The sequence below is a fragment of the Carassius gibelio genome, chromosome B5, assembly GCF_023724105.1.
Source record: "Carassius gibelio isolate Cgi1373 ecotype wild population from Czech Republic chromosome B5, carGib1.2-hapl.c, whole genome shotgun sequence".
In the NCBI taxonomy this organism is placed as follows: domain Eukaryota; kingdom Metazoa; phylum Chordata; class Actinopteri; order Cypriniformes; family Cyprinidae; genus Carassius; species Carassius gibelio.
Genome location: NC_068400.1, coordinates 17,457,824 through 17,472,698, shown reverse-complemented (window position 1 = coordinate 17,472,698; position 14,875 = coordinate 17,457,824). Strand labels below are relative to the sequence as shown.

The window sequence follows — 14,875 nt, the reverse complement described above, 5'->3', positions numbered from 1 at the left end:
ACTGCAAAAAAAGTGATGTTCTTCGTTAGTAATTGTCTATTCAGATGTTTAAAGATTCTTTAATCAACATACATTTACTTGACATAAATTTATATGATGTTTCTTGTTTCATTTTGTGACTTAATTTCTATTTATATGATCCTGCTTATCCACATCAGAGTTGATGTAGAATATTTACATATTTACGGTCACAAATAGGCTGATATATATGGTTAACAAACACACATTGTAAGCTTCTTTTCTAAATATAAACAGAGAAATATGCACAGGCAGATAACAATCAATATTTTTCTGTTTGATCAATTTATTTTTGTTTGTATATTCTGTATTCTTTTTTTAAAAAAAACAGCACATGCATGCAAATAATTGTAGTAATTTTGCTGTAGATACAATGCTTGAATTAAACAATGAAGCCTGCCCAATACACATGTTCCCTCCTTTTGTCTGGTGGATAATCAAGCAATATCTTTTCTAAAATCAACTAGACAGTATGTGACTAACTAATCATCACTGCTAGAAATTTATTTATTTTACAGAACAAAATTTGTACTAAATGCTTATTATTATTTCAGTAGAAATTAACACATTTATTATGAGAATCATAGTAATTTTTTTAATGGCTGGCATGGATATTATAATTAGGCAGTGGCTTCCTTAATTGAATTCATCCATTTACGAATTTTTCTGAGGGACCTTAATTGTAACCTGTGGAGGAAAAGAGTTAGAAAATGATAAATGATAGAATTAATGAGCTGCAATATGGAGATTGTTGATTAAATATACATTTAAAACACTCCATAAACAAAATGAATAAGTAAATATATTCAAACTAGTTTAATCTACTTGCGATCTTTTAATTTGAAATAAGCAACTCTAAAGTCACCAATCACTGTGGGAAATCAATTTAGACAAATGGAGATTATAAGCTGGATACAAGGTTAACATTTATAGTTTACAATATAGAGTGAATTATGAATAACGAGTGCACTTTTTTTTTTATATCTGATAGCGAAAGCTTACCGTTTTGACCTCTGTGTAGTTGTCCAGTCCGTACTCTCCTAACTCACGACCAATTCCTGAGGCCTTGTATCCTCCAAACGGAGCCTGAACTCCAAACACGTCATAACAGTTAATCCTATAAAAAATAAAATGAAAAGCACAAACCACATTCAGAAAACAGCAAAGATGTCTATAGATATACCAAGATCAAAGATTTGCAATTCCCTTCAAATAATGAAGCACATCACATGCTCACCAAACAGTGCCAGCGCGCAGGCCGCTGGATATGTAATGGGCCTTATCAATGTTTTGGGTAAAAACAGCAGCTGCAAGGCCGTATTTGCTGTCATTGGCTCTCTCAATCACTTCCTCTAAAGATTTAAACTTCAGAATCTGCATGACGGGTCCAAAGATCTGACAGTAATAAAAGGGAAAAGCATGTTATATCATTTTACTGGAAGAAATATGGAATGAGTAGATCAAATCTATATAGAAATGCATCTATTCACCTCCCTGTGTACATAATGGCATAAATTGTGCCATATTAATATATTATGGCAAGTTAAAATGTTTATGTGAAATAACATGTATACAGTAGTTCCTTTGAGGTAAATTTGAAAGAAAAGACTAAAAATTTTATTAATATTATTATGGTTATATTGATTTGTGGTGATTGGTGATCTTCCCTACATATCTGGTTGTTAAGTGACGCTATGTGTGAATTGGTGTAAGGTCAAGTTTGTTCTCCATTTGATGAAGTAGGTTTGCTACTTCACCCTTTTATGTTTTGAAGATGAGTGAAAGTTGCATATATTCGGAACCAGCGTTATTATAGTTCACTAAAACTAAAACCCTAAAAAATATATATTTTTATTATTTTAAATAAAATGAATAAATAAAATATAAAATGTAATTTATTGACAAAACATTAACTGACATAACTAAAAGAGGTACAACAACATTAAAATGGGAATCCCCCCCAAACAAAACAAACAACAAAAACTAATTAATTTCCTAATCTCAACCAATCCAATCATAAAAATATATATTTTCGTTATTTTAAATACAATAAATGTTAATTTAAATCAAATAAAAGTATAAAAAATAGAAACTTATTTAACTGACAAAAATGTATAAAAACTTTAGAAAACTAAGAGACATAAAACAAAATTAAATTGGAAAATCAAAAACAAATATATTATTTTCTTAATCTCAACCCATACAGTCATAAATATATATATATTTGTTATTTGAAATAAAATAAATGTTAATTTAAATCAAATAAAAATAAATATATATATAAAAAAAAACTTAAACTGCTAAAAGATACACAACAAAATTAAAATGGACAAAAATCCAAAAACAAAAACAAATATTAATTTCCTTATCTCAATCAATCTAGTCATTTACCGATCACAAAATGTTTTTATTTGATATGTTTAACTATTTAGTTAAGACTAATTATTTCTGCAAGAAATATTAAATAAACTAAAATATTAAATCCTACTAGATCTCGTCTATAAATTTAGTGAGCGCTCAAAAGTTGATTATGAAGTGAATGGAAGGCCTTTTCCTTAGTAATGCGTTTATTAAAGTACACACACCTCCTCCCGAGCAATTTTCATGCCATCTTTAACATCACTGAAGATAGTAGGCTGGATGAAGTAACCACGGTCAGCTGCCGGTCCGCCGCCGCACATGAGCTTAGCGCCCTCACTCTTCCCACTGCTGATGTAGCCAAGAATCTTCTGGAACTGTTGCTCATCCACCTTCAGCAAAGAGAGGAGATAGTAACGGATTCATTACCAGAGCACCCTGCTGACCGAGGGCTTCATACATTAGTTACGAGTGTATCTTCATATATAAGCTTTATAGATTTATGCCTGAACTGTACCTGGGGACCCTGCTCCGTGTTGAAGTTAAAGGGATCTCCCACAATCCTCTTCTTAGCTCTCTCTACGCTTCGCTCAAGAAACTCATCATAGATGCTCTCCTGTACATACGTGCGGGAGCCTGCACAACAGCACTGGCCTTGGTTGAAGAACAGGGCAAAATGGGACTGCTCCACTGCCTCCTCCACTGCAGACGCAAATATACTTTCATTACAATGATCAGCATACTGATTTACTGTTCAAAGGGCTGTGACATGAGAAATCTAATTTTACTTTTATGTTTTACATTTTACCATTCCAAACCAATATGACTTTCTTACTTCTGAGGAACACAAAGGAAGGTTTTTTTGAAAGAGGTTTTTTCTCCATAAAATTAAAGTGACTAGTTTTCAGTATTGTTTTGGACCACACAGATTTTATTGGCAAAACAGCCGAACATTTTTTGAAATATCTTCTTTTGTGTTCTACTGTTTCTAAGAAGGCCATACAGGTTTGGGACAATGTGAAGCAGAATAAATCTACTCTATGCAGTGGTGTACTGAAATGAGGAGGCAAAGTCCTCAAGAGGCGGGTTTTATAGGATGAACAACAGCCGACCATATCCAATCATATCGCGGTGGAGGAAATTCCTCCTCTCATGTGACTTTCCTCCATTCATTCTCAGTTACCCCCCACCAAACTCACTGCACACTTCAGGGGATCTGTAAAAACTCAATGGGCTCAGGGGAGGCAAGAAAGACATGGACTCCCGCTGTAACTTTACTTGCTGGTGTTGTTGTTAGACAATGTTTCTTTAGAAAACAGAGTGATTGGTATACTTTTTAATGTTATATTTTGTAATATGGTGGTTTTATTTTTGTACTACAAATTTTACTCATCCAATATTTTGAGGGAGACACTGACTTCCTTTGCCCTGATAGATATATATATATATATATATATATATATATATATATATATATATATATATAATATATACACAGTACAGACCAAAAGTTTGGACACACCTTCGTATTCAAAGAGTTTTCTTTATTTTAATGAAGTCACACTGAAGCCATCAAGGGCTATTTGACCAAGGAGAGTGATGGGGTGCTGCGTCAGATGACCTGGCCTCCACAGTCACTGGACCTGAACCCAATCGAGATGGTTTAGGGGTGAGCTGGACCGCAGACAGAAGGCAAAAGGGCCAACAAGTGCTAAGCATCTCTCGGGGAACTCCTTCAAGACTGTTGGAAGACCATTTCAGGTGACTACCTCTTGAAGCTCATCAAGAGAAAGCCAAGAGTGTGCAAAGCAGTAATCAAAGCAAAAGGAGGCTACTTTGAAGAACTTAGAATATGACACATTTTCAGTTGTTTCACACTTTTTTGTTATGTATATAATTCCATGTATAATTCCACATGTGTTAATCCATAGTAATAGATAATTCAATTTGATGCCTTCAGTGTGACTACAATTTTCATAGTCATGAAAAGAAAGAAAACTCTTTGAATGAGAAGGTGTGCCAAACTTTTGGTCTGTACTGTATATAGACACACACACACACACACACACACACACACACAATAAACAGGACAGTTAGGTTGGTTAAATTATAGACAGATTAATTGTCCACATTTTGCTCTGTTTTTTTTTTTTTTTATGTTGTTGACAGCCTCTGGATCATCTCCCATCCAAATGAGCTTTAAACACACACAAAACAACAACAACAAAAAAACATAAGTGCTCAAAAAAATAATTTCTGTGACTTATTGTGTGTATTTCCGACAACTTCAGCACTTCTAAAAAGGTTTGAAATTGATGGACAATACAGTCCTCTACTGTATATTCAAGCAATGACACGCAAGTTTGGTTTGGTGTTGAAGGATGAGGTCCTTGCGTGTCTGTCGGTTTGTTTGTAAACTGTGCTGACTGCATTTTGACAATGGTGAACAAAGAATGTTTATTCAGCAGTTACATGTATACCTCCCCTCACGCCACCCGTATCGCCTGTGGGACAGGCCGACACTGCCGTTAAGCTCAAAGAAGTTTGTGTCATTAAGCAGAGAAAGTGTGTACGAAAAATAACATCTGTAAAAATTTTACAAAATTATACAACATTATAGGTGGATCTCAAGGAAAATAATAAAATAGCATGACCCTTTAATTTTGCCAAAGAAATATAAAACCCCAACAGTTTAATAAAACGAGGCAGGGGTCAGGATAGACATGAACTCACTATTAGCATCTGATAGAATGATGTTTGGACTCTTTCCTCCCAGCTCCAGTGTGACCTTCTTCAGATTACTGTCACTTGAAGCTTTCAAGATGAGGTGACCTACCTATAAAACGACAAACAAAAAATTACTGTAAATTACAAATATAATATAAAAGCCTAGGTGTGCTGACCTACCAAATCCTCAACACCATCTTTGCTACCACAGCAATATTCGGTAGCAGCCAATGTGCTACACAACTCAATGTGTAGATTTAAGTATTACAAATAGGTCTGGTTTTATATACAGGGCTTAGATTAAGCCAGGACTAAGCCCTAATTCAAGTAGCTTTTATATAATTGTGCCTGAAAAAAAAAAAAAAACATTACTAATGTGCATCTGAGACAAAACAATAGCGCTGACATATTTTAAGTTATTTTAAGTTTTACTTCGAAAAGAAAATGATTAGATTCTCACCCCCATGTCGTTCCAAACTCAAAAGACAAAATGAAGATATTTTTAATGAAACCTAAAAGATTTCTGTCCACTGCATGTGGTGTTTCTTCCACGATTTTGGGTTCAGAACAACACGACAGTGAGCAAATAATAACAAAATAATCACGGTTTTGGGTAAACCATCCTCACCAAGATGGGCATTCTGACTAAAAAGTGCTTAAATTAGTACAAAAGTCTCAGGCATAGTAGATTATTCACAACAACATTTGTTTTATATACATATCTTACTTTAGTGTGCACATTTCTAGTCAAGTTTGCAAATATTGTAATAAAGCAGCGAGATGAACAAGGAGTTCTCTAACATAAGGTATGGCCCATACTGACAGAAATGTGTTTACTGGGTTAAGTCTAATTTCTGTAGTGCTGAAAGAAGACTTTTTGCACAGTATTGTATTGTATTATCCATTACTGAAGAAAATCCTCTTACATCAGTGGAGCCGGTGAACGCTACTTTGTCCACATCCATGTGAGATGCGATGGCTGCTCCTGCTGTGGGACCCATTCCTGGGACAATGTTAACAACACCAGCAGGGAAACCCACCTACAACCAGTCAAGATGGTGATCAGCTGGGTAAGCAAAATAACAGTGATCTTGTGCATGTTAACAATGTGCACTTGATGGTGTTTCAACAGTGCACTCAGTAGGGCTTCACTATTATTGGCTTCTTAACATATTAATTATACTGCACACTGTCTACAGAGATGATGCAGGGGTAGCCTATTTTTGTAGACCAAAACCTGGAAACAATTTCACATCTTAGCAAAAAAAAAAAAAAAGAGAGAGAAAAAGCTTTTCATGATGAACAGTGTAATGCAAAAACCCAGTCAGATTTTTGTCAAAGGAATCAGGGTGATGACATATAAACACAAATATATAAACACTGCAGTGCTCTACACATAACGATGAGAGTTCATGTAAACGTGTTATGTTATTTTAAGTGCACATATACTGTAGGTAAGCCATTCACCTCTTTGATCAGACTGGCAACATAGAGCGCAGTGAGAGGCGTCTGTTCTGCCACCTTCATCACTACTGTGTTTCCTGTGGCCAGAGCAGGACCGAGTTTCCAGGCCTGCATCAACAGAGGGAAGTTCCACTGGAGGAGGATGTGAGGAAACAACGGCGACATGTCAAAGTCAGAAAGAATATTGTATTATTTAGCAAATATATATTCAATTCTAAAATTCCACAGCATATACTTACAGGGATAATTTGGCCACACACTCCAATGGGCTCATGCCTGGTGTAGCAGAAGTAATCACCATCAATGGGAATGGTCTTCCCCTCCCATTTGTCTGCCCAGCCAGCGTAATACCTACAGACCAACCAACACCCCCCAAAAAAAACCTTCTGACCTTATGCTTATTTTCACTCATTGCACACCAATCATAATAAAACCTTTGAACCATAAAAATCAGCAGAGGATCAGATCATATCAGTTACTATAAAGCTTATCAGTGGCAGATATGATACATATATTCCACATCTGAAGCTAATGTCAGCTTGTTTTGTATTCGAAAAGAATGAAAACTCAAATAAACAGAATAAATATCTAAAGGATTCATTATGTGATAAAACAAAGAAATATATGTACGGTCACTCAAAAAATATCTATGTATTTGAATTGCATATAAAACTTCCACTGCATACAAAAGCCATTTGGATTACACAGTTTTGAAGTACTGAACATAGATCAAATATGACCAGCTGTAATATTTAATTGGGTAAAGGGTTGGCTCACCCAAATATGAAAATAAGCCTATAAATTACTCACCTTTGAGTCATCCTAGGTGTATATGACTTTCTTTTTTCTGATGTCTTTTATTATAAATAGTCTCCAATTTCATTTTTGAGTGAACAAACCTTTAAAATATGTATGATACTGAATCAATTTGGATATATTGATGATAAATCTGGTTACTGTGCATTTAAAACATTTTATTAGTTTATTAGTTAATTAGTTATTAGTTTATTACTATCCCTGAAATCCTGTATAATTTATGTATGACCGACACATATGCATCACATTAAGAACATAAATGTATGGTAAAACTGTGTCATAGTACATGCAATTCAAATACACAAATTCTAATTTGGGTCAATATATATATTTTTTGTCCTTTTTTTGGAATCTGTCGAACTACTCAGTTGTGATTAGTAATCTGCAATGCACTTATAATGCAACTCAGAGAAAGAACAGAGTTTCATCAGACTAAAAGGTGCAATGAAATATTAATGCAAACTAATTATCAAGGAAATGTCATACACCAATTTCAGTTTCAACTAGCAAACACTGTGGAGGACAATTCATTTTAAGGACATAGAGTTCACCTCAAGCATTTGACCACCATAGGCACGTCCACAGAGTAGGAGATTGCATATGGTTTTCCATTGTCAAGAGTCTCTAGTTCCTATTTAAATGAAATAAAAATAATATTACCATCCTGTGGTATTATTGCAGATCAAGTATTAATCAGTGCGGAATATATATACTTCATAGGTTTTAAAATGACCCATTAACAGTGAATTAACAGTGTGGAAATCATAGCAAGGAACTATTTTCCAAAATTACACAATACTTTGTACGGAGTACAAGCTGGAGTTGTACTACTTCAGTATTTAAGTTGCAAAGTATTTAGATCCTTATTAGACTCAAGTTGGTCTTTCATTTTGCTGAATCATACTGACAGCATAGTTTTACACATTTATCATAACAGCTCAAATGAGGACAAAGGTTGTTTGAGTGACTCACAGCTAAATAGGCAGCGTCTCTCTCTATGCAGTCTGCTAACCGGCTCAAGAGCAGCCCACGGTGGGACGCATCCATACGCCGCCAGGGAGACCCCAGCTTGAAGGCATCTTTGGCAGCCTTGACAGCTTTTTCCACATCCGCCTGCATGCAAAAATCATTAGAGAGAAACATAGTCTGAAAATGTCATGCAAGACTCCATATGGATGGCCATGGCTGATGTGAGATTGATTCAGGGCAGCTAAGGCATCTTTGCTCTATCAGACCATATTTCTTCATTGGCAACATTACTTGATATACACTGCACAAAATACAGATACCCTAATGAGTTCATTTCAGTGCCAGGGTCTTTATTAAGTTATGCTTATTACATTATATGTTAAGGCTGGGTATTTGGCATGTTAAATAAATATGCACGGCTATTTTTAATCCCAGCTCCTGGTTTATATCTGCCATGCTGGCGTAGGAAAGTCAAGCAGATGCATGTTTATCAGTGAAAGCAGGGAGGACGTTTGTTCAACAAACACAGGTGAGGAGTCAAATAACAGTAGTAGAAGTTATTTTGAAAACGTTGGTAACCAAATGCTTCACATTAACCACTGGCATTTACAGTATTCTATAAAAGTCAATAGCTATTGTCTTTCATTTCATTTTTGGGCAAAATACAGTATCCCTGTTTTTTGAAAGAAGTCTCTTATGTTCACCAATGCTGCATTTATTTGATCAAAATTACAGTTAAAGCAGTAACATTGTGAAATATTATTTAAAATAACTCTTTTCTATTTAAGCATATTTAAAAAATGTATTTATTCTTATTTCAGTGTCACAAGATCAGAAATCAAATTTTATCACAATTAATCACATGATTGTCTGCGATTAATTGCAATTAATCACATTATGAACGATATTCAATAACACATTCAAAAGTAGTGTATTGTGCACTTTTTTCATTTAAAAGTACAGCTATAGGAACAAAAGTGCAATAAGTGGTTTGCAAACACTTTAAACAAATAAGTTGCTTTTTTTACAGCAGTATTCCTTTTACATAGTAACAGTTAAAATATTTATTGTAAATCTCAACTTATAACATTAATGTAATAAAATTAAATATAAAACCAGCTATTTGCCACTGCCAGGGCATTCATGTTTTAATACAAAATAATTTATAGTTTGTTATAGAAAAACGAGTTATGCTCAGAGTCCAGAGCTTCCATCATAACATCATAACAGGTACCTTTAGAGACCTGCACTATCGCGGGACCTAACGCAGCACAGTGCTACACAGGAAAACACTTGATGGGCAAGTGTGTGTGTGTGTGTAGGCGGGTAGACACTCGTGTGTCCAGGATGCGGGAGAATAAGGGTGATAAGGGTAAGGATCATGCCAAGATCAACATCCCACCCTGTCTGTGTGTATTCAGAGTTAGTGTGCAATGGTCTTTTCCCAAAAATAAAATAACTGTATTAATGCGCAATAAAATAATTGTCGGTGTGTGTGTATATATACACATACATACATATATACACACATACATATATATATATATAAAAAACACTAAAAAATAATCTCTCAACCTGACCATCTGAAAAGTTCCCAAAACACCAGGAAGTTTACCAGCTTTGACCAGCAAACCAGCTTTATAGTCTCGCATAGCCAGACCTTCAGACTGACAGCTGAAGGTCTGGAATCCATGGCAGCTTTCACTGGCCAAGGCTCGCTCATGAGGCCGTGGCATGTTCCATGGGTGTGATGTCTGAGGCTGAGACTAGCTGCTTTAAGACATTTTTATTTGGCACAGGTGTACTTGGATTTTGAGTTTAAAATACAAAATTCAAACACCTACCTTATCGCCCTCTGCGACGTGGCAGATAACTTCACCAGTAGCAGGATTGATGGTTGGAAAAGTTTTCTTGCTCACTGCATCGTGCCATTCATTGTTAATGAAAATCTGCAGAGAAAAAGAGACACAATGACATGCTCTGGCATTTGAAAATGGCATTTGAAAATGTTTTTTTTCACATTGCAGACCTATGGAAAAAACATAAGAGAGCAAGTATTTACATGCCACTGGAAATAAATTATGACAGCTAAAACTAGGGCTGCATGTTATGCAGGAAGAATACAAGGTAACACTTTATTTTGATAGTCCATTTTAGACATTGTACTAACAGTAAGTAACTTTGCAACTACATGTCAACTAGCAGTCAGAGTATTAATAGACTGTCTTCTTAATATCTTCTAACACTATTTTGATGGGTCCACAACATACAACATACTGACAAGAAGAAACTTTTCAAGTACATGTCATCTTCTTCAACTAACCCCAAACCTAACCTAACAGTCTACTCTGAGAGTTAGTAGACACAGGGGCGTCGGACTGGGGGTAAAACCCTTGAATAGTCTGGAATAGGCATTAGGACTGCCCATGCATAGGGCCCGGGATCTTGTGGCCATGTAGTTGCAAATTAATGAGAATTAGTTGACATGTAGTTGCAAAGTTACTTATAACAAATATAAATTTAGGGGATATAAGAATTTGTCACATTACAAATGGAAATCATAATTGAGCATAATTGAGAATTTAATATAATATAATCTAGGCCTGTCGCGATAGTCGATAAATCAATTAATCGCACAAAAAAAAAAAAAAAGAGCTCGATAATTTTTTCGGCCGCGATACATTTTTTCAATTTTTAGTTAAAAAATTTAATATGTCACGATGTGGGGTTCGTCTGGAGCGCAGGCTGTGGACAGCCCCTGGCACAAAACACCCTCTCCGAAGAGATAACGTCTCGATAGAGTGACTAGCTTTGGGAAGCGCCTTTCATTTGCTTGTGGATGTTTGCATCTCAATTGATACAGCATTGTACTTGCACTACTGTTTTATTTTAATACCACTTAGCATATTTTGCAAGTAATTTCATTGCCCTTTCTCTCTAAATGGTCCTACCTTTCGCTCGCTTCGTTTGGCTTGCTCAGCTAAATATGTCTGTAGGTGTGTAGTTGCGTGTGTCAACGCTCCCTGTGAGTTAACACACACACACTCGCGCCCTTCTTTCCAAAGCATTTAATTTTAAGTCACACAAAGTCAACATGTTGGTATTTCTTGCTCTGAATCTGCCATAAAATAAAAGTTTATTTATATCTGAAAATGTGTACCTGCGTTATTATGCCATTATCATTACATTAGTTGAAAGTGGTCTTAGAACGACAATATTATGGTTTATCACAATCATTTCTTGGACAATTTATCATCCAGCAAAATTTATTATGGTGACAGCCCTTATATAATCTACCATGCAAAGATCTTAGGAGAACTCAATGTTTTAGATTTAAAGACTTATAATGTTATTTATGAAAACTGCTTTAAAAAAAAATTATTACGCAGGTCAAGTAAAAAAATAGTAATGGACCGTGTTTTACAGTGTTATCTTATTTGATTATAATTTCTTAGTCCGTTTGAAAAAAAATAAAAATAAACATGGATCTCACCTCATAAGTTTCATAAAAAGATCGATTGTCTACTAGTAGGCATATGTCCAGTTATGACAATTGTGGTACTGCATTTTAAAATGTGTAAAGTAAATTGGTAAAATTTTAAATGTTCTGTGATTTTTTATTTTTCATATATCCTTCAAATGCGTATATTGTAACATACACACACACACATACACACACACACACATACACACACACACACATATATACCCATACACAGGTGCATCTCAAATCAGAATGTTGCGGAAAAGTTAATTAATTTCAGTAATTCAACTCAAATTGTGAAACTCGAGTATTAAATAAATTGAATGCACACAGACGGAAATAGTTTAAGTTTTTTTTTTTTTTTATGGTGATGATTTTGACTCACATTTAACAAAAACCCACCAATTCACTATCTCAACAAATTAGAATATGGTGACGTGCCAATCAGCTAATCAGCTCAAAACACCTGCAAATGTTTCCAGAGCCTTCAAAATGGTCTCTCAGTTTGGTTCACTAGGGTAAACAATCATAGGGAAGACTGCTGATCTGACAGTTGTCCACAAGACAATCATTGACACCCTTCACAAAAAGGGTAAGCCAAGTAAGCTGTGTTTCCATCGCAGGAACTTTACCCAGGAACTTTGGGCTGGTACTCGGTGTGTTTCCACCGCAGGAACTAAATAAAGTTACGGGTAAAAAAGTATCCCTCAGAAAGTCCCTGCTGGTGAGGTAATCAAGTTCAGGAACTTTCGGGGGCGGGACTTGGGCGCTAAGTTTGCTGATTGGTTGAGTTCATGCAGCATTCGTTCAACCACCATTTATTTGGATCATTTTCAAAATATTACTGTTATTGTGTCATGAATTATTATATATATGTTAAAATGAAAAAAAAGAAGAAAAAAAAGAGGCAATTTATATAATATTTTGTTTCATTGTAATGGCAGTATATATATATATATATACACATTTCCCTTAACTAAGTTCATTTCTGCAGCTATTATTATATAAAAATTATATTATTTAGTTTAAATAAAAGGAGGCAGTGGTATTTGATATCCTATTTCGTTTTATTGTAAATATACAGTGAGGAAAATTGCGGTGGGTAGTGGGAATTCCTGGGAGAAAAGTTCCTGGTACAATTGTTCCAGGTAATTTTGGTGGAAACGCTGCAAAACATTCATTGCCAAAGAAGCTGGCTGTCCACAGAGAGCTGTATCCAAGCATGTTAACAGAATGTTGAGTGGAAGGAAAAAGTGTGGAAGAAAAAGATGCACAACCAACCGAGAGAACCGCAGCCTTATGAGGATGAGGAGCCTTATGAAGAATTGAAGAATCGTGAAGTTCACAAGGAATGGACTGAGGCTGGGGTCAAGGCATCAAGAGCCACCACACACAGACGTGTCAAGGAATTTGGCTACAGTTGTTGTATTCCAATTTGTTAAGCCACTCCTGAACCACAGACAACGTTGGGGGCATCTTACCTGGGCTAAGGAGAAGAAGAACTGGACTGTTGCACAGTGGTCCAAAGTCCTCTTTTAAGATTAGAACAAGTTTTGTATTTCATTTGGAAACCAAGGTCCTAAAGTGTGGAGGAAGGGTGGAGAAGCTCATAGTCTAAGTTGCTTGAAGTCCAGTGTTAAGTTTCCACAGTCTGTGATGATTTGGGATCCAATGTCATCTGCTGGTTTTGGTGCATTGTGTTTTTTGAAAACCAAAGTCCCTGCACCCGTTTACCAAGAAATCTTAGAGCACTTCATGCTTCCTTCTGCTGACCAGCTTTTTGAAGATGCTGATTTAATTTTCAGGATTCAGGATTTGGCACCTGCCCACACTGCCAAAAGCACCAAAAGTTGGATAAATGACCATGGTGTCGGTGCTTGACTGGACCGCAAACTCACCAGACCTGAACCCCATTGAGAATCTATGGACTATTGTCAAGAGTAAAATGTACAGTAAATTAACATACTTTCCAGAAGGCCAACAATTCACTTTTTATTTAAATTTTTACTGGTCTTATGAGGTATTCTAATTTGTTGAGATTATTGATTGAATTGGGGGGTCTTTGTTTAATGTGAGACAAAATCATCACAATTAAAAGAACCAAAAGACTTAAACTACTTCAGTCTGTGTGCATTGAACTTATTTAAATCACGAGTCTCACAATTTGAGTTGAATTACTGAAATTAACTTTTCCACAACATTCTTTAAATTTGAGTTACACATGTACATACAGTTGTACACGTGTCTGTGAGAGAGAGCGCGCAGCCTAGATTGAAAAGATGAGATAAAACAGGAATGCCATTTTCTCGATGAAGGCGGGGCTTTAAAACATACCAAGTTCATTAACCTGCTGCAAAATGTCTTTTACACTAAATGCAAACGCCATAACTCTACGGTAGAGCAATTAACGGTTTAAATATGTCATGCTACTTTAGTGTAATTATGTACGTCTGCAAACATTTTATAACCATGTGAGTTATAATATGCGCAACATACATGCACGTTATTTTCTACCTGTTTGAATGAAGTCGTTACCTTGTTATAGTGAACGTCTGGGTGAACGTTCGGTGCAGGAATCGTTGAATGTTGACATGCAGAAATACGGAAAACTTGTGGAAAAGTTCTGGAGATAACAGTGCGCAGCATTTTTACTCACTTGTCTTCAACAATCAGGCTTCGTGTGGCAGTAGCCCGAGACTGTTGTTGAGTGTTGATGAACTCGGACTTCAGAGGTGAATGCGTCCGCTTGTTGCCAGATATTTGCGAGAATATAAATGTCAAAACATCCGCGCGTTTACGACACCGTAATTATTCACAATCGGTGTACAACCATTTTCAGCAGAATTATGTCAGTACTACACGAATTAGCGGCGTTTACAACTAATAACTCTGAATGTCAAGGAACGAAAATATGTCGAAAACGGGTGGACCTGGCAACAAACAAACGCGGAGAATGTGCGTAAAAGTCGTGATTAATCCAAAATCATTTTCACGAAACGTAACTAATAAAATTATACAATATACGCATTTAAAACATAT

General features: G+C 35.7%; 1 protein-coding gene across 1 annotated transcript; it reads right to left on the bottom strand.

The window, feature by feature from the left end:
- Positions 1-286: 286 nt before the first annotated feature.
- Positions 287-14,568, bottom strand: LOC127957401 (aldehyde dehydrogenase, mitochondrial). The gene is made up of 13 exons (XM_052555923.1): positions 14,372-14,568; positions 10,197-10,301; positions 8,356-8,496; positions 7,935-8,014; positions 6,807-6,918; positions 6,571-6,699; positions 6,030-6,143; positions 5,110-5,212; positions 2,894-3,078; positions 2,604-2,768; positions 1,256-1,413; positions 1,021-1,135; positions 287-705 (listed from the first exon to the last, which is right to left on the bottom strand). The coding sequence occupies exons 1-13, from the start codon at positions 14,480-14,482 to the stop codon at positions 673-675; spliced, it is 1,551 nt and encodes a 516-aa protein (XP_052411883.1). The 5' UTR covers positions 14,483-14,568; the 3' UTR covers positions 287-672.
- Positions 14,569-14,875: the final 307 nt, after the last annotated feature.

Coding starts and splice junctions, on each gene's coding strand:
- LOC127957401 (XM_052555923.1), bottom strand. CDS start 14,482: ATGCTGCGCACTGTTATCTCCAGAACTTTTCCACAAGTTTTCCGTATT. Junction 8,015..8,355: donor GAGACGCTGCCTATTTAGCT/GTGAGTCACTCA, acceptor TCATTTAAATAG/GAACTAGAGACTCTTGACAA. Junction 6,144..6,570: donor TTGCCAGTCTGATCAAAGAG/GTGAATGGCTTA, acceptor GACTGGTTGTAG/GTGGGTTTCCCTGCTGGTGT.